Source organism: Phalacrocorax aristotelis, chromosome 2, assembly GCF_949628215.1.
Source record: "Phalacrocorax aristotelis chromosome 2, bGulAri2.1, whole genome shotgun sequence".
NCBI classification, from domain to species: domain Eukaryota; kingdom Metazoa; phylum Chordata; class Aves; order Suliformes; family Phalacrocoracidae; genus Phalacrocorax; species Phalacrocorax aristotelis.
This window is the reverse complement of record NC_134277.1, coordinates 63,705,742-63,731,152: the sequence shown is the minus strand read 5'-3', so window position 1 is coordinate 63,731,152 and position 25,411 is coordinate 63,705,742. Positions and strand designations below refer to the sequence as shown.

Here is a 25,411-nt window from a genome sequence, read left to right as displayed (position 1 = left end):
AGGAAAGAGCAAGAGAAACACACTTTGGATACCATTTCAGCAAATGAACTGTGAAAGGTTGTGAAGGGAAAAACCTGTGGAGTTCACAGCACAGGCCTGCAATTCTGAAATAGGATGGAAGCAGATGGCTCCCCGGCCTCTAGGTCACCCTTTTTATTTTTATTTCATGTGCTTCATACCAAGAGGACATATTTAAATTGAAAATTACTAAAGTCTTAGCTTTTTACTGAAAGAAAGTAGCACAGAGCATATTTTGGCATGGAAAATGAATTTATATGGTCAAATCTTCTCTTTTGTTCCTCTCTCTAACCCCTTCAAGATCTGTTTTTGTATTCATTGCCAACATGAACTTCTTGGTACCCTTTTAGTAAATGACGTATTCTTTACTTATTGCAGTAAATACTCTTATGAGCACCAGTAACACTGGTAGTTTACTGGTTCTCAGCTAAACCTCTGCCTTTGAAACCAACAACAAACAAACAAACATAAAAGATTTTTGCTCAGCTTCCCTTAGGCCATGGATGCACACCTAACATGGATTACTTCTTTTAGAATATGGCTCATCTTACATTCCCAGATTTCACACCCTGGAAATGTATGTAACAGCTCAACTCTGAAAAACTGAGACCTCTGAGAAGGAAGAGAATAGGGAACAGCAGGGCAAAGCTGAAAGTGCCAGTTCTATTTTAAATAAATGAATTGTTAAGCAAAGTCTTTTTAGTCTTGTTGTTTGTCTCTTCTATTCTTAGGTTTTCTGAACTTTGAAACTTTTCCATGACCATTTTTGGCTTTACAGACACTTCCATAAACCCAGCTGTGGACTATTGGCCTAATTCAGCTCAAGATTTGAAATAGAAGGGCCATTCAAATTAGCTGTGGAGTCCACAAAGTAGAAAAACCAGGCCTCTGGAAGGGGCAATGCATGGTAAAATATTTCTTTTGGTCGCCTTCATGCTTTAATTGCCCTTCTTCCATCGCTGTGCTGGCTGGCTACCATGGTTTTTTTTTTGTTCTGACCCCACTGACCTGCCTCACAAACAAGAGGAGCTATTTACAAAAAGCCTTGACAAAGTCATGCTTGTTTTTAGTTGAACTCTAACCTCGCCATTGCTAAAATGCGGCACTACAAAGATTTAGGTCAGTTCTTGCAAACTCGTTGGCTGTATAACGCTTGCTCCTCCACATTTCTGGGTGTTTCTTTACCCCTGCAAGCTCTTTGCTGCAAATAGGTCTCTATGACTTTATTCAAGCTATGCGGGCACAAGCAGACAGACCCACTTCAATGGCCTCCAGGGGCAAACACTGCTGCCTAAGAGGGAAGCTGATGTAGCTGTTCTGGCAGGAGGCAAAACCAGGAAGACTATGGCTGTAATCAGGAGTAAAAATGCAAAAACAGTACAGGTCTACTAGCTAGCCCTAAGGGAAAGGAGATTTATTAGCAACAAATAAATAGGTAAGAAGCAACAATTGTTTCTTACTATTTATGCAGCAGAATGAAAAAGCTATGTGCTATGTAGAAATGCAAAGTGTATTTATACGCATATTATTGTTAAAATTCTTTTATCTGGAAGATTTCTAGAGCACTCAAGCTCTACAAAACTTGCTTGATTGTTCTTTCTACAACAAGAAAGGGAAAGAGGACAACCTGCAAGAGTGAGAAGATAATCATAGAATGTCCTGATTTGGAAGCGACCCGCGAGGATCATCAAGTCCAACTCCTGTCCCTGTATAGGACAACCCCAAAATTCACACCATGTGTCCGTGGGTGTTGTCCAAGTGGTTCTTGAATAGTGTCAGGCTTGGTGCTGTGACTGCCTCCCTGGGGAGCCTGTTCCAGTGCTCCAGCACCCTCTGGATGAAGAACCTTTTCCTAATACCCAACCTAAACCTCCCCTGGCACATCTTCCTGCCATTCCCTCGGGTCCTGTCATTGGTCACCAGAGAGAAGAGATCAGCACCTGCCCCTCCTCCTCCCCTTGTGAGGAAGGGGTAAGGTTGTACAGAGGAGGAGCCACGATTACAGGAAGCAGGCAGCAATGCAGAGGTTTGCTTTGATGCCAGAATCTCAACACAGGGAATAACACACCTCCCTAAATGAGGCAGGGAAGGTCAAGAAGGAAAACAAGTAAGTTTATTAAGAAAGATTCTAAGTGGTAGTAGATTTTGAGGTCACTACTAACTCCAGAGAGAAAGTCGTTAAGGATGAGGGCAGTGTTAGTGTTTGGTGTATCTATAAAGTAATAGACAAGGAAAGCTATTGCCCAGCAGTGATAGTCTCCTAACCTTATAGGCACTGTAAATTTAAAACCTCTTCATTTACGTCAGGCAACAGTTACAGCACCCAGGACATCAGCATACACAACAAGCCACCTCTGGAATAGATGCACCAGGAGCTCTTCATGCTACACAGCTGAAAGCTGCAGGGATGACCTACATGTAGCACGACAGCAAGAGGCACCACCCAATCCTTGCTGATGCCTTCGGTCTTGTTTGTTTAGACATTCTGGTGCAAGGAACTTTAACAAGCGTGGTAATTTTACCACTCTGTATTACAAAAGTGATTATATGGGGAAAAGGAAACAAACTTTTAAAAAAGAAGCCCAAAACTTGGGCCTTTCTGGTAGGCGTTTCTCATCGTTTTATGTTGCTTCAGTGCTCTGAAATCGTAAGACCTCTGAAGACCAAACCTTAACACCCGTTTAGTCATCGCCCTACAGATTACGCTTTCTTTGGAAAATAAAAGTCTGCCACTGCTAGATAGTAGTTAACGTTTCACCCACGCCCTCACAGCGCCGCGACGCGGGGCCGCCCCCCACCCCACCTCACCTCACCTCACCTCCTCGCCCACCGGCGGCGCGGCGCGGGGCCGGCGGCTCCGCCGGAGCGGGCGGGGCCCTCACCTGCCCGCCCCGCCGCGGCCGAGGGGGGCGGGCGGCCCTCCGCGGCGCCGGGCAGGAGGTGGAGGCGATGGCGGCCGCCGACTCGCCGGGCGCCGGGGACCTCTCGCAGCTGGTGAGCGCGGGGCTGGCTCCGGGGGCGGGTTTGGGGGCTCCCTTGCTGCGGGGCTGCGCCTGGGCGGGCCCGGTCCCCGGTCCCGGCCGCCGGCTCCGGCACCTCGCTGGGCCGCCGCCGCCCGGGGCTCCGACTTTCTGCTTTATCTGGGATTTTTTGGTGGTTTGTTTTTTTTTTCCCCTCCCGCAGGCGGAAAATCTGCTGCATCAGCTGCAGGAGAATTTTCAAGCTCTGACTGAAAAGATAACGCTGAGAAATATCCTCTCGGGAAGGCGGGTGGGTTACCGGCGGTTCGCGGCTGCGGCGCCCCCCGGTGCGGAGAGGGGCTTCCCTTCACGGAGAGGGAAATCCTAGAAAAGGCTTTACCAAGAGCAGTACCAGCCCCCACTGAGCCGGCCTCTGTGCGGCAATTCTCGCCTTCAAGTAAAATAAGGGACAAATTATGTGTAAAGATTCTGAAGGTACGTTAAAAAAAGCAACCGTCTTCAAAAATGCCACTTAAGTCGGTGTATCACCTAAAAACAAGTGTTATCCTCCTGAGCCTGGGAAGGCAAGCCCTCAAAAACAGAAATTAAGACCTGAAAGGGGTCTGAGCTTTCTCATTAGATGTATTTCCAGTAACTACTTCCGCTTCCTTAAGGTGAATTTATTACATTTTCCTTTTTTCTTCCCTGAAACTCAACCTTTCAGGAAGCAGCTGTTTTAGTATAAGACTAATGTTTTCGCAGCACTCATACCATGCATGTGTAGGTTGACTGTATGGTATCGCCTGAAATAGTTCCCTGGAAAGAAAACAATCTTATGCAGAAAATACTCCAGTTCACTCATGGGCGTGCAGTGGGGTATTTGAAAATATTTAGAACGTAAATGCTTCTCTGTTGCAAGAGAAAATAGGATTGTCTTGTAACAATACAACTTTGTGCCCGCTTCATCCAGCGTTAAACATGAATAAAAGGCTGAGACATCTGGAAGAAAGCTGCTTGTTATCTCATAGAAGGAAAAAAAACCCCTATTACATTATTTTTATTTATCTTTAACTTTTTACTGGAAGAAATGGGCAAGCGCATTGATGACCTTGAGAAGCACGTTGCTGACCTGATGACAGAGGCTGGGATAGAAAACACCAATGAAGAGCTGAGAGTAAAGACATTTTTACTGTATTTTATGTATTTTCACTTATTTTTGAACTATGGGCAACACCTAGCATGAAAATTTTGTTTATATATTTATCATATCTGCATTTCCTTGGATTTTAAAGTATACTGAGCTTATTTAAAAAAAAATATTTTCGACTACCTTGGATTTCGTTTTGCCAAAGAATGCTAACACTTTTTCAAAAGAAAAACTGTAGCTTGATGCATCTGTTCCAGCTGAGCGCCACGTACAAGTGGCAGTGCGAACTAATTCCAAATATGCAAACTGAGGCTGCACATTGGTAATAAAATGTGTGTGGCTTAAAGGACTCCTGCCCACCATTCCTGTCCCTCAGGTATGCTAACCTAGTTGAGGATTCTTGCCGGTATAAATTTATGTACATCTGCTTTTAAACCTGCTTCAGCTTCCCAACACGGCTCAGAGCACACCTCTTAAATACCTTTGTTCGCCCCGAACAGAGCAATTATTTGTCTTTGCACCAGTAAGATGGTGGATGGAAAGAGCAAGCATAACTTTAGTATTATTGTCAAACACCCTGCAATGTGCAATCGTGCTTCAGGATTGCGTGTAACATTTTATAATCGCTCTCTGTTGCAAATGCTGCCACCCGCCCACCCCCCCAGCCCCGGTGGATGCCTTTAGTCAGTGATCTTAGTATTTACGAGGCAGCATTGCTTCTGCGTTCTGTGGGCACGGGTGATGTCTTGTTCCTGTTGTTACATGCTTTCCTGATCCAAACGGAGACACGTCAATTAGTTTTGTCATTTAGAGATTGCTTACCCAGTGAAAGACAGGAGTGTCTGTAAATATATTAAAGTAATTTAGGCATCTATTCATTCTGATGCCTTTTTTGTGATAAGTTATGTAATAGTTTAAAGAAGTGTAGAAAGACAATCCATGAAGCTGTATTTAACTGTACAGAGATCTTCCAATTTTCATGCTGAATCACATTCATGAATAATTAAAACACTAACCTACTTATTCACTGTTTATTTACAGCACTGAAATGAGGATGTGATCAAGGAAGGGAAGACAGCACCCCACTGAATCTGGGGGTTTGTTTACCCTCAGTGTTGCTAGTCATAGAAAGTGCCAGTGAAAACAAACATGCTTGCGTCATGTCACAATAGAATCTCAATTTTTTTTTTTTTTACAAAAGTAAAAAGCTGGGTTTATTCATCTAAATGGGACACTGTATTTCCTGTAATTAGGAAAGAACTATTATTTTCCGGGGAGGCAAACCCACTTTTTTGGAGAGAAAACTATATCCTATATAGTGAACTTATCCAGTCACAAACTTTTTCAATGTATGAAAATGTATTTCATTTATTTTAATATTAAAATTTTCATATTTCCTTGTTGCCCTTTTAACTTTTATGTTCTCAGAATAACAAGATCCTTCTATGATGAAACTTTTCCATTTGCATGTGCTATCTTGATGCTCCTTTAAATGTTTTACATTACAAAATGCACCTTATTTGGTGTAACTACAAAGGTGCCTGCAAAACTTCACTGAACATAAACTGTTCTGCACTAAAAGACATGGCAGTATTTGCAGAGCTTAGGGCTGTTGCTGTTGTTACTTTTTTGACAAGCCTGCCCAAAGATGTGCAAGCCTGTGCACATAACATCATCCAGGTATGCATGCTGTGCCAACTTTAGTTCTTTAACAGCCATTCAGATGAAAAAGCCTGAAGACTTTGAGACAGATAGGAATTCTTGTTACCAAGCACATCCCAAACAAGACATGGCAGAGTCAAAGAAAACAGGACATCTGCACTAACATTAAAGTTCTTGTACACCAAAACATTGGCACTTTTGGCAGAGAAGATTTCGTTTGAAACTTAACAGGAACCTCCTAACAACAAATGCAGGAATTTACCAGCTAAAAGAGAAGGTATCCTCAGCTAAAGAAGGATAAATATGCTTTTTAAAACTTTGGCAGGTGTCAATACTTACCATCTGTTATAGATTCTTCATTAGTATCAAGAAATCATTCTAATCAATGCTTTCATCAGTGTAGATTTGCAAGCAATGTTGAATGGGGGGAGAGGTTGCTACACTAGAGGACAGGCCGGAGAAATGGGCCAACAGGAACCTCATGTAGTTCAAAGTCAAGAGCCAAGCCTCGCCCCTATGCCAGGGCAAGCTTAGCTGCAGCACAGTTCTGAGGGGCTGGCTGGCACGCAGCTCTGCAGGGGAGGAGCAGGGTCTGGCAGACAAATGGGAAGTGGGTCAGCAGGGTGCCCTGGCAATGAAGGTTGCAGCGACATACTGGTCGGTATCAGCCCAAGTAGAGCCAGCAGGTCATTCCCCTCTATTCAACTCCTGGGAGAACATACCCAGAATACTGCGTCAATTTGGGGGCTCCCTTTCAAGAAATATATTGTTACGAGGCAGTTACACAGAGACCCCCCCCAAGATACAGTGGAGTACAACGCGTATTAGGGTTTGAGAGAATTCTGTTAGTTGAGCCTTAAGAAAAGGCAATGGCTTGCTTTCTGGCTACAGCTACCCCATGGTTGAGCATGCAGAAGGGTTAGACTTCTGTTGGAGATGTTTCACACAAGAGTGTTAACAGACAAGCTGGAACACAGGAAATTCCAACTAGATGCAAGGAATGCTTTTTTCAACTATGAGGGTGCTCAAGCAACAGAACAGGCTTCCCAGGAAGGCTGAGGAACCTCCATCCTTAAAGATACTCAACACTGGACAGTCCTGGGCAACCTGATCAAGTAGGACCTACTTTGGGAGGTGGGACCAGACCTCCAGTAGTCCCTTCCAACATAAATGATTCCATAATTAATAACCACTGTAAACCAGATTAATTTTACTTTGACTCCTTCTAAATCCTCTAAAACACACAGATGGTAAAAAAAGCATATTCCACTTTGTCTTGTGACAAACTGAACCACAAGTACAGGTATCTCCTTTCTGCATAGTCTGGCTTGTTTTTTCTTAATCCTGTACATATGCATTTATTAGTTGAAAAAAGAAAAAACGAAAAAACCCAAACAAAAAACCCCAACATAACATTGGCTCCATTACTGAAGAACAAAAGCTGTCAGAAATGCAAATGGTAAATTTGCATGTGGCAGGTACGTTCCACAGTGGAATTCAATCCAAGTCTCGTGAGTATATATGCATTGCAGTATACCATTAGATAAACTACAGTCAAATGAGAGAAAGCACAGCTCACCCTTTCTTCAACTGTTGACTATGCAGGCAGATCCAGCACTGCAATTACCCTTTGGCACTACAGAATCTACAAAGTACTTCAAACTGACTACTGTATGCATAATCACCATGAAAAAGAAGTCCATCACCTCAAGCCAATCAAACCAGAGGCGAGGGAAGCCATGGAAGATATTTCCTCTGAGTTTTGCAAAATATTAATCAATGCACCTTAGTGTTTTCATGTTATTTTTAGTGGATACGGAAGACCAAGATACTATGCAAGGAAATCCTGACAGAATTGCTAAGCCTTCATCTTCAACATTATTCATCCAGTTACACTTGTTTTCATTCTCAAATTGAATAAGCTAAAGAAGATTAAGGTAAATAAATGAAATTCATTTTATTCCTTTAAAAAAACCCTATACTATAGTTTTCCCACGTATTTGTGTAACGAAAGCAAACAAAAACAGTTGAAATGTTTTTCTGCAAACAGGCTTTTTGTATACAAAAATACATCATACCCAAAGGACAACACAGAGTAAAAGCTTTAAAAACTAAAGATAAAAAAACAAGCCACAATTCATCTACAGTATTACTGCAGTCAGACAGTTCCAGGCTTCATGTCTTTTACTTTTCCAAATGGAATTCAAATATCTTAAATAATTCAAAATACACTCAAAGTTGAAGGATTGTAGGTTTGGTTTTTCTTTTTTTCATTTTTTATATATATATGTACAGACATAGACAAGAATAAATTTAAGTGGACGTAGGGTTAAAAAAAAGGCAGCCCCAAAGAAATGTCAGTATCTGTATTTAGTGGAATAATCTTTTGGTGACACCACCAAACCTCGACCTTTGCGGGCTCCTCTATAAACAGTTTCTATGATGTCAATCATCTCTTGCTTATCTTCCATTGCCCAGTTGATCTTGTTGTTATTACCTGTACCTAAATCAATCATGATGTGTTTGTTCCTTTAAAGGGAGGGGGGGGGGAGGGGGGAAGAAGACAAGTTAATAGGGTATTATAGTTTAGAAAGAAACTTTGTATCCCCCACAAAAGAAGCTCTTATAACATAAACAAGCTTACAAAATAATCCTCAAAGACAGATCATCCACTCCTGTCACTCACATTGACATTTTACTGGCTATTTCTAAAGCTAGAACAAAAGCTGTAAAGATGCCCCTAAGCGTGGTACTCACTGCAATTATCCTTCAGCATATTCTCCATTGTTTATACCAGGCTTGTCAGCAGCACATTTTATCTCATCACTGTAGATGGCTTTAGCTCTAAAACACCTTAATACTTAGGGTATATCTTTAAAGCAAGTTTGAGAAGCTTGACTGCCGTAATAACTGCAGTATTCTACAGACAGACTTTCAGATTTAAAGCTAAAAACAATGGACAATAAACCCAGTTTTCACTATCATTAATTTTTACTCTATTTATCAAAACACTGTTACTAGGCTAATTGGAAAACAAGCTATTTTCCTACTTAATCGGTTTACTCTTTTGTACAGCAAAGAAAATATGAGTATGCTTATATGCATTTAGAAGTGATCTACTGAAACACTGTACTTGACACACAAGAAATTTAACTGAATTACATTCTAGAACCATCATGTACCTGAAGAAAAACATGACGGTACAGGGATCATACAACTCGTACATCTTGTTGAAATCTGGTACTTCAGTGATATCCACAAGATAGATGACAGCAAAGTTTTTTACCTAAACAGAAGAAAACAGGAAATATAAAAGCAGTATGTATTACCAAGCCTTTGATTATTTGTATTACCAACTAAAAGGCATACGCTTTCATTATTGCAACATTTATCTTCCAAAATATTAAGTCATAAAAATCACAGTAAACAGTCTTGCTACTATTTTTAAACAATATGCTCATTTCATATCCAGTATCAACTGGAAAGATACTGTGCTACATTGACATCCAGAGAAACAAATGCCCTTTGTATACAACTGAGACCTCACAGTGACATGTGCAGCCCTGAACAAGTAGAGTGACTGCTTTGTGCAAGCCGAGCTGACACATTTTGCTTCTGTTGTCAGCTGCTTATAGACTTCAGAAAATTAATGATCTGAAGTGCCCTGGAGCCTGCCTCCAAGCACTTTTTCCCTCTCTAAACCATGTAATTTGTTTAACAAGGCTCATTAAATGAAAATAAAACATAATAATAAAAACTGATAGCTTTTTTTGAGATGCGTAAAGCTAAAACAGGACCTTAAAAATTTAATTGATAATGAAAGAAAGACCTTGATGAGAAGCTATTTTCTGGGCAATGCTGGTAAAATGGGCTTTAATTTCGGAGAGTTACTGAATTAAATGGACAAGAATCCCTCCCATTTAATGTCATAGTTAATGTCTTCATTCCTGAAAGAAAACCACACCACATTCTTGTTTCCTAGATGAAGCATATTTACCCTTAAGTGGAATTAGGGAAAGTTTTCATTTCTAAACTTAGCTCATACATGTACAGTAGAAATTAACACACACACACACGCATTAAAATATAAGTAGGCATCTAAATTATACAAACCTTTAACTGTAAGGTATAATATCAAATACTCAATGTATTATATTGAACACACGACCTTGCCTCCCCTTCCTTACTTACATACTAATACTATTTTGTTCCTTCCCATTCGACTACGCAAAATGACCAGTCTGAGGTAACACATGGAGTCTAAGACTTATAGCAAACTTACTGTTCATCACAGTACTTCCCACTCGTTAATTTTGCTATCAATGTCTAGAAATGCTACAATGAGTATAACTTCTGCTTGATGTAAAGAGGTTTTACTTTAGTCCACAAGACTGTACCAGAAAATTATATATTGTGTACCCTGTACTTAAATATCCTAGTAGACACTTTAATTGAGAAAGTGTGGAGATGTTTGTTTACAAAGAAACAGAAGCACACAGTAAATAAATTCCAATGGACTTGGGCTTCAAGACAATTTCTAAATTATAAAAAATAATCACACTTCAGAGATGTAGATAAGTATTAGTAGCAAGGAAAGTAAAATCTATTCTGGACTGAAACATCATTTAAGTAGTTTTTACTGTGCTTTTATGGAGCTAGCTACAATCCTAGACTGCCAATAATCTAATGAAAAGATTCCCTTTAAGCCATGTTCCAAAACAAGGAAGATGTAAAGCCTTGAAAACCCAAGTTAGTCATGAACTCAAACTCTAACACCCCCTGAAGTGATCATTCGTGCCCATTTCAATTTGAAAAATGGACAACTCCTAGGAAACAGTGGGATGTTCAGAGTCAACAATTTAACTGAGAAGTGACTGAAGTTACCCTTTGGTTAGCCTTAGAGGCAAAAGACAGTGTTGGTTGGGGGTGGGGGTGTTTGGTTTTTTTAAAACCTGGACAGTCATTTTCACTTCCTCCTAGCATTTCTTCTTCCATCCTGCTGACATTTTTAGAAGCAGCAGCACAGCTTCGTGGTGTGGGGAAATTTCCAGCACACATTCAGCGATTTCTACAGACTAAACATAATCTTTGAACAAGTATTTGATTTGGAGATTAGAAAACTATTTTAAGTTAAATCAAGCATTAATTCAACATTCTTAGGACCTGCTTTGCTCACTGAAAGATTAGTCCAAGGAGATTATATGTTGCACCAGAAGATTACTACAAAAGCACTGCTAAACAAAAATTTTACTTCCAAGAACTGAGTACTCCACATAGCACTGGAACATCACAACTTTTAAAGTTAGTTTTACATTATATTGTTTATATATTATATAGTATTATAGTATAGTATTATATAGTTTACATTTTTTAGTTGAGCTGTTGAAGAACCAGAAATGCTTATCACTAGCAATGAGCATCAATAGCCCAAGATTTTAGAAAAAGAGAACCAGAGTTAACAAATGCATTAGTTTATCTTTAGAAATGAAGATACTATTCAAGTCTTAAATAAGACATTACATATATCATACTCAAAAGGACTGGATCATTCAAATCACCTTTGCACAGCATATGTGTAAGTTAGCACCGCAATCCAAGTATCTCAGACATTAACTGAATCTTCCTTCTCTCCCATGCGGGAATAAAAGCAACAGCTACCTACTTTTATAGAAATGAAACTGATGACAGTCACCTGCTCAAAAGCTTGTATTACGTCTAAAGCAGACCTCAAAGCTAGATATGGACTCTCAAATTTTAGTTCAGAACTTCAAAAGTGGCTCTATTCTTTCACCCTTGCCTTCTTAGTTTGAAATCTGACAATATTACCGCTCCAAAAGCACTTAGCTTGCAAGTACATTGAACAGAAAGGATGTGTTTTGTTGAGTTTGGACACTGGCTGCCAAGGTTGCCCTTGACATGGGCCTTGCCATGCAACACTGCAATATACGTGGCAGCAGGAGGCTGGGATTCAGACCTATGAATGAACTAGATAAAAACATGGGTAAGAGACTAAATATGGAAAGGGTGATGGAGAAACACTGCAGTGGCCACAATGTCTACCATTTAGAAGCCACGCCAGACCGGGCAGGCTTATCACCACGGGGCATTTTATTTCAACGCAAGACAAGCCCTGCAGAACTACTCAAACGTCTCTCTCTACACAGTATTGACCAGTTTTACAGCCTGAAGAAGCACTTACTGTCTCAAACACAATATTGGAGCCAAGATGTAGCAGTACAGAGCCAGCTTCACAGCAGTACAGAGCAGCATCTGAGCCAGCTTCACACACTGACAGCTCTAATTCACAAGCCTTTAGCTTAGACTTCATTTTAAGCAAAAGATACTGAAGTATTTCTGGATTTCGGCTGGTGTTCAGGCAGGAGTTGATCTATACTTGAGCTAGTAAGTCTGTGGAGATAAGCCAAAGCTTAACCTATCCCTGTCCGTCGGGACATGAATCCATCCCCCAGCCAGAGTTGTCAGTTCAAAAACTACATTCCTATTCAGAACAAGATTCGCTATCATTTCAAGACAGTGGTTGCTAAGAACTTTTCTTACTGACTTTTGAGTTCTAACTGGGGATACAGTATGGAGACCTCAGAACAAGAATTAAATACAACTCTGAGCAAGCAAACCACACTAAAAAGTAGCCACAGTTGTAATAATTGACACTACATTGAGGTTGTTAAAGTAAATCAACATTTTACTGTCCAGGCGATAGTAAAAAAAACCTTGTGGTATTTTAGAAGCTGAACACATAATAACACAAGTTTATTCGGAAAGTACTTAACCTCACAACATACACTAAAATATAGTAAATTTGTTGGCAGTTAAATCAGCTGCTTTCTAAAAAACAAATACAACCACCCTCTAGTGATAGATCTCCTTTCAGACTGCTCCACATTTGTCCAACACCTGAAGATAAAAACATTTCCAGCAGAAAAGCAAGATAGATATTAACTTTTCAATGTATTTATTTCTGACACTAATTTCCTTTATCCATCTTTCAATTCAAAATTTTCTCTGTTTTACCAGGCCATTCTAGACTTATTTTCATGGGTTGGGCTTCAAATTTGGTTGGGGGTTGGGCTGGGTTTCTTTTTTTCCCCAATTACTGTAGCTTCACAGATTCGTCTATGTTACTCAGTGCGCACGTACAAAAACCAACAGTATATTATTGCCGAGCCACAGTTACAGGCTAGTTTGGTACTTCACGAACTGTATCTGCTTGGGTAGACTAGTATTAAATCTTTAAGCGGAATGGCTCAAGACTATAAAGCAGAGAAATCTATAGGACCCTTAACATCAGATGCATATTCGATATCCTCTCTTGATCCAGATCACATACTTAACTCCTAAATAGGAAACACGGGTGTAGGAAAAATCAAGCCAGATGAAAGAAATCTCATTTGTCCTCCAAAACTCTCCCTCCTGACCTTCATCATTAACAATGTAATTAAAAAAAAAAAAGTAATGAATTCCTACAACATGAGATTGCCAAAGCAGTATGATCAATAAGAACAGCAAAAAGCATGAAGGTTCTTTATATTTCTGTTAGGGGTATTACTTTTTTGTTTGTTTAGATTTCAGCTCCCTTTAAGCAGCAAATCTCAACAGCCATATGTTACCTTATGGCCCGAAGTACATACAGCAAATACCTAAAGAAATTGGAGACAAGATCTAAGATTCCACCTTCTCATCTTCCTAACCAGTTTCTAGACAATATTTTTTATGTTTAGATGTCTTTATGGACAAGGAAATCACAGGGGGAAGAAAAAGTACAGAAAGTGAGACTAGATTTTGCAACAAATCTTTCAAGTTGAAGGGAGCGAGCAGACTTGCCATTACTGAACTGAAAAAGGCTGCAAACACAGTAAGTACAAACTTCAAAGCCTATTCAGTTGATATTTGATTTTTTTTCTTGCTGATTATGCTGTAAGTTTAAGTGGTAAATTTATAGGCGAAAAAAGACAGATATTATACTGCTGAGAGCAATACATACAGCTAACAATTCTGAAACCTATAGACATAAGTAAATGGATTAGCTTTGCTCAACTTTGATTACAGACACCAGTAACTATAATGTCAGTAGGGGTTTTTTTATAGCTCCCTCTTTTTCCCCTCTCACTTTCCATGTAACCTTAACAGAAAGGCAGAGGCACAACTAATGCTGGAGCAAAAGAAACAGCTATTCATACTCCTGATTATGGTTAAACAAATGCAAAACATTTGAACAATCCTCTCTAAACCCATATGGACCGATATACTCTGTTGGTTAAAGGGACCTTGTTTCACAAGAGGTTATCTGATTTACAGTATTCAATCCTAGCTAAATCATGGTTTTAAAAGATTTCTTTAAAAAGGGGTACTGAAGTCATTTAGCAGCCAAAGTCCTGTATTTAAGGGGATAGGTTTTTATAAGTGTGAGCCTCCTTTAAAAAAAAGAGAAGTGTATTTCTAAAAAAAGGCGTTCCAGAGGAATTTGATGAAATTCCATTCTTAGATGCTTGGTTGAAACCCTGACAAAGCAGAAATCTAACATCTTATAATCATCATTTGTTTTGGAACTCAGTGAAACCTTGCTTCTTTTTCATGTAACGCTGGGGCGGGGGTCAACTGTAAGTGGAAGACACTTCAACAGAAGTCTGCTTTCTATTTTCATATAGTGTCCTAGTTTCTTTTTGCCCCAAATCAAAAAAATCCTGTTTTCCTGTTATAAAGTACAGATAAATATTACCGCTAACCGAAAATATGCTGCAGACTAAAATAATATTGCACCACAGTACCAAATGTAAAATATGGCTACATTTTTTTTTTCAAATGTAGCATGCAATTACAGCATGTCAGCATTCTGTATTATTCTCTAGTATAAACACCTATACAATTGGAACTTTTACTCACTCTTTAAAACAGCAGAGATCCAAACATGGCTTGTAAGCAAGAGGATGAGGAAGGATCTCCCCCTTTAATCTGCCATTTCTGCAGAGGGAGATTTTTAAATAAGAAGTTACATTGTTCTTTCTTTCCCCAGCCACCCCTAACTGCCAACATGCCTGCTAAATTGCCAAGCATCCTACCAGAAGTGGATACTAACAGCATCTGGGCATAAGACACTCCCACCATGTTAAACAAAATGACTAAATCAAACCATAACACAATTCCTTACTGCAGTCTATTATGCCTTAACATTCAGATATAGGTATACATCTTTCATTGTAGGGATTTTAGACACAGAAGTCCATTTATTTAAAGACAACGTTAAAAGAGAGGAGTACACCAAGAACTCTGTGCCAAGGTATGTAGTATGCATGCATGCAATTCTACATGAAGATAACTGACTCCTTTTCCTACCCAAGTTACCATTTCTGGTTCAGATTTTTTTGCTTCATTTTCTATGTGGTTCACTTAAAGAAGAGATGTCAATTTTCTACATCTATCACTATGCAAAACCTTTACCAAATACATGAAAGGATAAATTATAGCTGACTGCAAATGTTAACAGTCTAATTTTTGTTCAATATATATCTTTCTTAAGTGAGTGACCAGCTGTCAGCAGGCATCCAGTTTCCACCTGAAAACAGCTTCAGGGTTTGGCTCCTAAAATTTAATTCAGGCCACGCAACTCAATTGAATGCCATCTGTTTCCACAAAGAATACTGCTGACTTATTAATGAACACTGTCCCGTACATTTTAGGATCTTACCATTTTTAAGCGTCAAAATGAAAGTAACTTTTCAACCTATTAAAATGAAAATCTGAAGTTACTATACATTCTGACTGTAAAGCGACAGTGCGACATTACCAAGAGGCACAGCAGTCATACTACTAAGCGCTTGTTTCTGCCTGAAACCTGACATTCATTAAAGGATGGATTATTAACAGGCAGCGATTTTGATTTCACTCCTTTCACCCCATTACACACTACCAATACCGGGACAGTCGACGGCTTTAGGAGACACTCACGAAAGCAAGCCAAACAGCTTTCTCGCTGCCTCCTAAAGCAGGAATACCTCTCCAGAAACCGAGTTATAACCTGCCTCAGGTCAAGCTCTCTGTAAATCATTTTGAGACACTGAGCGCAGAAAGCGACCGCCTGACGCTACAGCTCCAATTTACCTTCTCAGCAATGCTGTATAAGACTTCATCCATTTTCATGCAGGTCGGGTCCCAGTCGTGCCCGAAGCGGATGACCACGACTCGGTCCTCCTCCGAGAGGATGGCCTGGTCCACCTGCCAGCCGTTGTGCAAGTGAGGCAGCATGTACGACATCCTGAGCGGCGGGCGGCGGCCCTGCGGGACGACACCAGCCACCCGGCAGCTGACAGCCCCGCCGGCCTTCGCACGGCCCCGCCAGCCCCCCGCGGCGGCAACACCGCCCTCCCTCCCTCCCTCCCGGGGGCCCAGAACAGCGTTTGGCGGCCGCGTCACGATGCCGACACCTCGCCGGGTCCCTGCGGGGCGCCGGCGGCCGCCGGGCAGCCTGCCCGAGCCCCGCCCGCCCGAGTCCAGCCGGCCCCCGCCCGTCCCGCCGTACCCTGTGGGCGTCCTTCTCTCGGTGAAACGGGGCAGCGGAGCCGCAGCGTGAGAGGAAACGGAAGTGAGGCAACACGTTCGCACGGCCGCAGGAAAACGCGCGCTTCCGCCCCGCGGAGGGGGCGGGGTTTCCCTCAGTGGGCGGGGCGCGCCAAAGGGCGTTGCTTGGGCCATACCAAGTGTGCAGGCTGGAGGGGCAGAAGAACGGCTTGGACCGTACCAAGCGAGGGGAGGGGGGCTAAGCCGGTGTGTCCCAGCCCATCGCCGCAGGAGCGACGTGGCGGGGTCCGCGAGAGGCCGTGCCCCAGGGCAGGCCCGGCTGCCGTGCCCAGGCGTTGTCCCTTCGGGGGTCTCTGTGCCCCCAACCCACCTACCGCGGGACCAGCCCCGAGAGAGCAGGCCCGGGCTGGGACCCGGCTCCTGGGCAGTGGCCAAGAGGGTGACAAAAGGGCAGTGAAGCTGGGGAAGGGTCTGGAGAGCAGGTGTTATGAGGAGCGGCTGAGGGAGCTGGGGTTGTTCAGCCCGGGGAAGAGGAGGCTGAGGGGAGGAGACCTTATCGCCCTCTACAACTACCTGAAAGGAGGTTGTGGCGAGGTGGGTGCTGGTCTCTTCTCCCAGCTAGTGATAGGAAAAGAGGAAATGGCCTCAAGCTGTGTCAGGGGAGGTTTAGATTGGATATTAGGAAAAAATTTCTTTACAGAAAGAGTGGTCAGGCATTGGAAGAGGCTGCCGAGAGAGGTGATGGAGTCACCATGCCTGCAGGTGTTCAAAAAATGTGTAGACGTGGCATTTCAGGGCATGGTTTATGAGGCCTGGGGGTGTTGGGTTGATGGTTGGACTTGATGATTCTAGAGGTCGTTTCCAGTCTTAATAATTCTATGATTCCACAAAATGGCAGGTGGCCTGTGGGGATGTCCCTGCTGCCTGAGGAGCCAGGTGCACCCAAATGGTGGGTGGGTTGTGCCGCCTGTCTGCTGCAGGGGGCACGGGCACCTCCGCTCGCAAGTGGGATGTGGAGCCGTGCCACGGCAGTCAGCGCAGCTGGCCCGAGCGGTGCCCCTGGGTGGCAATGGGAGGGTAAAACAGGGGTCGCCACAGCCCAAATCTCCAAATCTCTGCTAGTGACTGCTCTACAGATGTTAAAAAACTCCCTGTGTCTCCACTGGTTTTGATCAAGGAGATACTGCAACAGGGAGTACAGCTGCATGCACCTCCTGGCTATGGAAGGTTTTGTTAATATGTTAACCCACAGCAATAAACACATTCATGCTTGAGCTAGTGCTAGTTGCGGCTTCAGTGCTGTGTGAAAATACAGGTATGTTTGAACTGGCTTAGTCACACCCACATCCCCATCTTCTGTGTTTCTTTCTGATGCACCCCACAGCCAGAACTGCCCCTGGGAGCTGCGCTGCCCAGCCCCTGGCAGAAGATGCTCATTGGCACCGTGACCTCCCACAGCCAAAACGTGGGTACTTGAACACATCGGGTAAATGTAGTTGAAAAAACCTTGCTAACATTTTTTTAGGCCAAGATGCTCTTTGTATCTGTTAAAGGACACTAAACTACCTTTAATTAGAAGAACAGACATTCAGTATCCTTGGAAAAGGGCTGAGACTCTGACAAAAGGGAAACCTCCTGCCTCAGACGAAGTTTACCCTCTAACCAAGAACATCCTGGAGCAATTAGACCTTAACGAGAACAACTGATCAGGATGTTTTGCATATGATGCCAGCTTGGTAAGAACTAAGTGTCCTTTGGGTGAACTGTCCTCATTATCATACTAAAAATCATGCCCATAGGCTGGAAAGCCCCCTACTTAAATAAGCCCCGTACTCTCAGAGTATACGTGGTAAATTTAAAGGGAGCTGTACATTTAAGGTGAAGTAAGAAAGAAACTTAACCAATGACTAACTAGGGGGCGTGAATATGACGTATTACTGACACATTTAACTGTATAAATACCTGCTGTGATTTTGACACGGGGCGCTTGATTTGTGGGAAATCCCCGAGCACCCTGGCTTGCGCAGCCCTGAAATACACCAGCCAGGTCTCGCCTGAGCGCGCGGGAGTGTTGGCTTATTGCGCGCCGGGTGGCGGACCCGTGTTTCAGACAACACCGTGTCTCTGTTGAAGCCACCAGCAGCGAAGCCAGGGTGTTTTTCAGCACTAGATTTCAGAACGGGGAACCAGGGCAGGAGTGGCTTGGGGAGCTGGGGCTGCCAGCTCTCGGCTCTGCCAGCTGCCATCAGAGCCGCCTGCTGACGGAAGAGGCGTCGTCAGAACACAGCCGGCCCTGGTTAATTCTGTGGTTCTTACTCAGGTAATTTGTTTTCTGCTATGGAGGAGTTAGTGGGATGAATTTGGTGTGGATAATGCATGCTATTAACTTTAATTTAAAACAGAGCTTGGAAAAATTTTGTAGGTTTGCTTTGGTTATGGCTAAGTCCAGAGTGATACAGCAGTGCCAGTCAACAAATCTGCAAGTTAGTAGTGAGTCAAGCTCCACAAAAGTTTATTAACTTAGTGTTTCTGTTTTTCTAATCAGGCCTTATTTCTTAATACTTAAGCATGTCATTTTTTATTTGCCCACATGTCTCAATCTGATTCATAGTTTCAAAGTTTTCTCTGCAATGCCAGGACTGGAAGTTATTATCAGCACACATACATTATTATCAGTGTTCTATTTCATTATAGATGCATGCATACGTGGAATCATCTTATGTAAATGGAAAATGTAAGGAGAGACAGCTTTAAAATAAAAAGAGTTAGCAATAACTGCAGATCATACTAGTCCAAAACCAAAATTGTCATATCCTTAACAGGTGTTACACTTAGCAGACTGGACAAGACATCTGATATCTGAATAATTATGTTCAGGAGCAAAGCATTCGGTCTCTTAAAACCTATTCCCTTGATGTCTGGCCAGCCAAATTTGGCTTATAAATGTATACATCCAGCTATCGCTTCTCATGGACATCGCTGTTGCAGGAGAAGTGTGGATCACAGACAGAGGTACAAGACATGCCCAGGTAGTGCTGGAGGACAAACAATAAGTGCTCCTCAGACCAAGGTTGGTATCTGGAGGGCCCCCTTCCCTCTGCAAGGTTCCTTTAAGTGTTTTTAGTTTACTGTTGTCAATACATTTTTTTTAAGGTTGTACCTGGTACTAGCAGAACCCCAGTTCTTGAACCAAAGCTGCAGTCTATGAACGGTTCACATGTGTATCAAACATGGCTGAGATGATTGTGGTGGGCTCAGCATGTCCACGCTAATGAAAAGATTAATTACAGGCGACTAGCCTGTTTCTAGAGCATCAGCTGGTTTGTTTAAAGCTAAACCAGCTCTCACTGGACTGCACTGTGGCTTCCTTATGGGCCACCTTTCTGCCTGTGAAGTTTAAGAAGTGCTTCTAAAATGCACTAACTCTGAATCTGACTTCCGTGCTTAGATCAGCACTTAGTGAAAATACTGGGAAGTAGCCTAATGTACCAAACAAGTAACAAGTGACTGTGGATTCATTCCGTATCATTAAAAGCAGTATTGAGTTCTATCAGTTTCCTGTTTTACAGATGTGAATTTCAATGATCACTACAGCATCACTCCTTTAAAGGTGTTCTCCTAAACGAAGGAGTACTTCTTCTGTTCCCCTGTTGCAGGCCATGGCAGAGGAAGAATTGCCTGGTGTTTTGATTTGGGATATAGGAGGAACTCAAGGTGTGCTAGAAAACCTTGCAGCACTTTTGAAGAAACACTTCCACCTTATCACCATGAAGGAATTTCTTGAAAACAAAAAAGAAATGAGAAAAAAAATCCAATCTGTTTTCGTGTTTGAGTGCAGGCCAACTATTGACCGGGAGCTTCTAGAAAGCCTGCCTAATTTAAAGGTGATTGGAAACTCTGGAGTTGGAGTCGATCACTTAGACTTGAAAATGATTTCTAACTTTGGCGTAAAAGTGACCAACACCCCACATGCCGTGGCAGACCCAACAGCAGACATAGGAATGGCCTTGATGCTGGCCTCTGCCAGAAGACTAGTGGAAGGTAATGTTTTAAATTTGCCTGGATCTTAGCTGCTTCTTTGGCATATCTCACTTTTACTATGATACAGATGATCTGTCAAAATCAATATTTGGGATGCTTTTACAGGGGAAAAAAATTCTGAGGACTCAATTTTCAGAGACCTCTGCTTTTCCTGTATCCCGCTTCTTTTTAAGGCAGTGGTGACAAGTGTAAGGCTTTTGTCTAAATTGTGTACTTTAAAGTCACTTGTGATATCCTGTTTGGAATAATGTCTGGGGCTTAATTCTCCTCTGGCTATTCACTGAGTGGTTGTTTATAGCTGTAAAAAGTGAATACAAAATGCATCTGAATCAAATGTCACCACTTCTCCATTTCCCTGTGGAACAAGTGTTAGGAGCGACAGGAAGCTACAAAGTGTTAATGGCCATGTCCCCATTTCTAGAGCAGTAATTAATATAACTCTTCATTTTTTTCCTGCTTCTGCAAAAAAGTTTGTCTAAATTAATAGGCTGTATTTCCAGAGGAGCATCAGCATAACTATTGAAATAGCTAATAATCCTTTTGACAAAGTTATTCCAAACTGTACCAGCATCATCAGTATGTGTCCTTAAAGGCAGGTCCTTTCCCCACATGCCCTTACTGCATGCAATGCCTTTCAGGGGAAGAAAGGTGTCAGCAGAGACTATCACAAGAAGTTGCCTCTGTCTTCAGGGACTCATAGTGTTTCTGTCACCTCTGCTCCACCCCTGAGCATGAAATAACTCCTCTTCCCCTGTGATGTTTTCTCACTGTTGCCTCTTGCTGGACCTGAAGTTCTTTCTATAAAATCTCATAGAGATCCCTGGCTGAGCTGGAATATGCAGCCTTCACCCCCACTCAAGCAGTGGGGCTGCTTTGGGTTGTGATCCAGGAAAGAAATGGTGAGATCTACCCCAGCTAAAAAAAAGTGAAGTCGATGCTTGCGGGGGGGGGGGGCGGGGTTGGAGGGGGGTAAGTGTTAAAGAAGCTATTTTTGAACTTGCAAGAACATGCTCCAGCCGCGGAAGAGTTAATTCCCTGAGGAGCCATTCCTCCAGTACAGTACCCACTCGGGACCCCCCGCCCATGTGTTACTGGCTCCAGCCCTGGCTGTTGCAGGGAATGGCACCATCCAGGCCCTTCTATAAACTGGTCAAAATTAGCAAGGATGTTTTGTAAGGGTGCACCTTTCACTGCTGTGCTGGTGAGAAACTTTTTCTTTCCCCCAAACCTACATTTATGGTCAGTTTGTACCCATTTAGGATGTATTTACATTCAGGCTGCCAGATTGCAGTTTCTCCAGACACGAAGTGTTTTGCTGTTGACTGGCTGGGAGCGGAAGTAACCAGAGCGACGCTTGGGATCATCGGGATGGGCAGCATTGGGTACAAAGTGGCTCAGAGAGCCAGAGCCTTCGACATGAGGATCCTGTACCATAACAGGAACCAGAGGTAAAAGCGTCCGCTTTCTGCGTTAATTGATCAAGGGGCAGTGATGGAAACCACAGCTCTGCTGTGTCCCCAATCTTCCTAGTGTCTATAAAGTCCTTTTTATTAATAGTGCTACAGCTCAAGCTGAGTGCTTCTGAAGAGGGAACTCGAACAAAGACATCCCTGGGCAATTATACCCTTACAATCTAAATTCCCCACCCCTCATGCGACACTCTGGACCAGTAGTAATATTAGGGTCTGGGATCTTCCCCTTCTTCATTGGGTCCTTTCATTGTCTCTAGGCAGGCTGTTTCTTGTCTCATCTCTAAGGTTGCAGCTTCCGTTAATTAATGTAGCTTCCTTTTCTTCTGGCTTGAAGTGGCTCTAGGGCCTTCTTTTACTTGACTGGTGAAAGTTCAACATACCTGGGTGAGAGTTCGCGGCATACAGCCTAAGGCTTCAGCAAATTTGGCTGCTAATGCTAAGCAAGTTATGCAAAACAAGTTCTGTATAAGTAGTATACCAAATCACACACTAGGAACTTGTGACATTTATGAGTGGCATGAGGAGCACCAGTGTGCCGCTGTTTCCTCGCTTTGGGTCCCGACTGCACCCCTCAGGAAGCAGCTCCCCCTCACCTCCTGCGCTTGCTGTGCCCTAGTTAGCTACTGGCAGTTTGGAACAAGGGCCATGTAACATTTCTGAGGTGTTGTCCAAGCAAACCAGGCCTTGTGCCCTCGTTGTGTCCCCTGTTCTGCCAGATTCTTCTTCAGGCTTCTGGCAGCATCCCTGGCCCACCCAGCCAGTCACCCCTTTCCTCAGCCCAACCAGTTCACTCATCACACTGGCCCTGATGACAAAAGGCCTAATTTCTCTTAGTTTTATAGTTCCCTTTCTTTCATACTTTGCTTTCCTTTCATTTTTTTTCCACCCAAGTCCTAGCTCACATGTCAGGCAAGGAGAAGCGCTACAGGGATTGGCATAGATGCAGGAGGGAAGAGTGGGGTCTGACTGCATCCCCAACCTCCTATACCTAATATCACCTAAATGCTTTGCTTTCACAGAACATCACTCCTCTAGCGTCTTGCTCCCTCTAGCCCACATCGTTCCCTCCTCCCTTCCACCATCTGTACCTATCAATGTCTTTTTCCTTTACTTTGACCTCAAACCTCTCAATCTGTTCCAGATCCCTCCTAGGGTTGGCTGCTTGCTAAAGCCAGTTAGAAATAGTTTTGTCAATTTGGATGTGTGTGCGTTTTTCCTTCAGACGAAAGGAGGAGGAAGAGGCAGTTGGTGCCCACTACTGTGAGAAGATGGAAGACTTGCTGCAGCAATCTGACTTTGTTATGTTGGTTGTGAACCTGACTCCTGAGACTCACAAACTGATTGGGAAAAAGGAGCTGGGGCTGATGAAACCCACAGCTACTCTTATAAACATCAGCCGAGGTAGGATGGTCTAAAAGCACTGTTTGTGGCTCCACAGTTAAGGTTGTGTTCTGTCTGGTTACGGTGATATTCCCCCCCCCAACCTCAGTCTGTGATACCCCTGTATTGTTTGAGTCATGAAGTAGCAGGCAGTCTACAAATGAATCACTTGCAGTGATGCTGTGTGTTCAAAGGTCCTATGGAATTTAGGGATGCTCAGCAGATGTTCTGTTCTCTTGAGCCTCGTCCTAAAGACAGCTTTTTTTTAGTGGAAATAACAGAAAGGTTTATCATCACTGATGATGAATGGGGTACAAAGGAAAACATAAGTTTCATTTGGAACAGCTACATAGAGAAGAAACCTCACATGGGATTACAGATCTGTTGGCACTGAACAAGCATATAAGGGAGAGGTTATAGTTTCAGTGAACAAAGTGGAGATAAAAGAGTGGAAAGGTTGAAGAGATGAAATGATCTGTCTATAATAATACAGGAAGTCAGGGCCAAAATGAGGAAAAGACTGAAACTGGTCACATCCCAGGAAAAGCCTTATGCAGTGGACCATAATCCTCCTCTAATTAAAGATTAATAAATAAAATATCAGTTTTGTTTGGTTAATGGTTATTAGAAAGACATTCTACTTTCTAACAAGATGAAGATCCTGTAATTTTTCTCTCTAGACCCTTGAGACCTTTCCCCGCTCGGAGGCAAAAACATGTTCATTAACTTGTCATGATAGTAAGATTTCATTTCAATGCAGGTGCAGTTATTGATCAAGATGCATTGGTTGATGCTCTCCAGAATAAGGTTATTAGGGCTGCCGCTCTGGATGTGACTCACCCTGAGCCTCTGCCAAGGTAGAGAAACCCATTTTCCATTCTATTAATCTGAAACATTTTAAACTGTGTGCAGAAGTGTGCTCATAATCTTGATCTTCATGAGGAGTCTCCCCCACTGTTTAAGGGCAACACCTCAGCCTGTCTCACAGAGTCATAAATAAATTGCAGACTATTCACCTCGCCTACATCTGTCACTTCTTTGCCAGCCTAACTGACAGGCAAGGCAACGAGACCAATAGAAAGGAAGAAGAAATGGGTAAGCAGGCTTCCCACAGCTTTCTGCTGGTTCTGTGCTTGTGGCCTTTTTATCTCAACATGGCATTGCTGTTTCCTGAGGTTGAGTTCTTAACAATAAGCATGGGATAGCTGCAGAGTAAATTCCCTGCGTAATACATTCTGTTCTTTCTGTTTCTTACAGAGATCATCCTTTATTAAAATTAAATAACATCATCATAACCCCTCACATTGGAACCGCAACAGTCCAAGCTATCCGTATGATGGCAGAAGAAGCAATGGCAAATATGTTGGCTGTTCTCAATGGCCAACCCATTCCAAGTGAAGTGTTTCCCAAATGATGTGTGCCAGACTAAATCTCATATGTATGGGAAGGCACTGTTTCTTACAGTACCACTTTAAAAAACAAAGCAACCTGTCCCTGCACTGCTCATGTTGTCATGATACTGCAAAGCTGTCATCTCACTAGACTTCATCTGTCCTGTTGTTTACAATTCTTAAAAATAAAATGGAACTAATAAATGGAATTTGTTTAAAGATTTTAAATTGAGCAGTTACACCCTTTGGTATCTTCAGACCATTATTTCAATGAATACCTGCGTTCTGTTCCCAGTACTTGCTGCTATATAGTCATAAGCCAGTACACCACCAAGCAGTTCGTGTAACACTCTCAAATACATTAAAGGTGAATTGAGCATTAATTCCCTGCAGAAATTTGACTGTATCCTGAAACACTTTTCAGCCAATATTGCAATATCCTGTTTTTTAATCAAAACACTGAAGAAAGCAGACTCCTTTGAAATTATCGTAGGCCCAAGGTTTTCTAATGTAAGAAGAGCTCTGCTTCATCTACATGTTAGAGCAAAGCAAATAGTTGAAAAAGGATCTTTGATTTTGCTGAGGGGGTCCTCTGAAAACCAAAGCAAATCCCAAGAGATTTAGTTCTTCCATGCAGACAAAAATGATGCGTTTATCTCGACTGGCTATGAAACAGTAGATCTACCACTGAAATCACATGGGTGAGGGTACAGCCTAAAGCAAAATTAGTGATCAGTCCTAACTTCCAGCCCAGGGCCAAGCTTTTTCTTACCTTCTCTTTCCCATAAGCAAGCAACAAAGTCAGAA

At 42.5% G+C, this 25,411-nt stretch overlaps 3 protein-coding genes across 6 annotated transcripts; 2 read left to right on the top strand and 1 right to left on the bottom strand.

The window, feature by feature from the left end:
• Positions 1 to 2,882: 2,882 nt before the first annotated feature.
• On the top strand, positions 2,883 to 4,555 carry HSBP1L1 (heat shock factor binding protein 1 like 1). Its single transcript, XM_075083857.1, is given in 5 exon segments — positions 2,883 to 3,012; positions 3,202 to 3,261; positions 4,051 to 4,152; positions 4,383 to 4,399; positions 4,401 to 4,555. Coding segments are annotated over 5 exon segments (294 nt in total). The 5' UTR covers positions 2,883 to 2,967; the 3' UTR covers positions 4,471 to 4,555.
• Positions 4,556 to 7,719: 3,164 nt separating this feature from the next.
• Positions 7,720 to 16,429, bottom strand: TXNL4A (thioredoxin like 4A). Of its 2 annotated transcripts, XM_075083855.1 has the most exons (4): positions 16,322 to 16,429; positions 15,904 to 16,077; positions 8,970 to 9,073; positions 7,720 to 8,316 (listed from the first exon to the last, which is right to left on the bottom strand). In XM_075083855.1, exons 2-4 carry the CDS (start codon positions 16,054 to 16,056, stop codon positions 8,145 to 8,147), a joined length of 429 nt encoding a protein of 142 aa, XP_074939956.1. In that variant the 5' UTR covers positions 16,057 to 16,077; positions 16,322 to 16,429; the 3' UTR covers positions 7,720 to 8,144. The 2 variants fall into 2 exon arrangements, with proteins under 2 accessions (XP_074939956.1, XP_074939957.1); XM_075083856.1 differs by lacking the exons at positions 15,904 to 16,077; positions 16,322 to 16,429 and adding an exon at positions 14,689 to 14,766.
• A 125-nt stretch (positions 16,430 to 16,554) lies between these two features.
• LOC142052945 (putative 2-ketogluconate reductase) lies at positions 16,555 to 24,842 on the top strand. Of its 3 annotated transcripts, XM_075083852.1 has the most exons (8): positions 16,555 to 16,914; positions 17,705 to 18,640; positions 19,143 to 19,390; positions 19,977 to 20,361; positions 21,638 to 21,809; positions 23,056 to 23,234; positions 23,974 to 24,070; positions 24,471 to 24,835. In XM_075083852.1, exons 3-8 carry the CDS (start codon positions 19,190 to 19,192, stop codon positions 24,625 to 24,627), a joined length of 1,191 nt encoding a protein of 396 aa, XP_074939953.1. In that variant the 5' UTR covers positions 16,555 to 16,914; positions 17,705 to 18,640; positions 19,143 to 19,189; the 3' UTR covers positions 24,628 to 24,835. The 3 variants fall into 3 exon arrangements, with proteins under 3 accessions (XP_074939953.1, XP_074939954.1, XP_074939955.1); XM_075083853.1 differs by lacking the exon at positions 16,555 to 16,914 and having other exon boundaries at positions 18,257 to 18,640; positions 24,471 to 24,842; XM_075083854.1 differs by lacking the exons at positions 16,555 to 16,914; positions 19,143 to 19,390 and having other exon boundaries at positions 18,302 to 18,640.
• Positions 24,843 to 25,411: the final 569 nt, after the last annotated feature.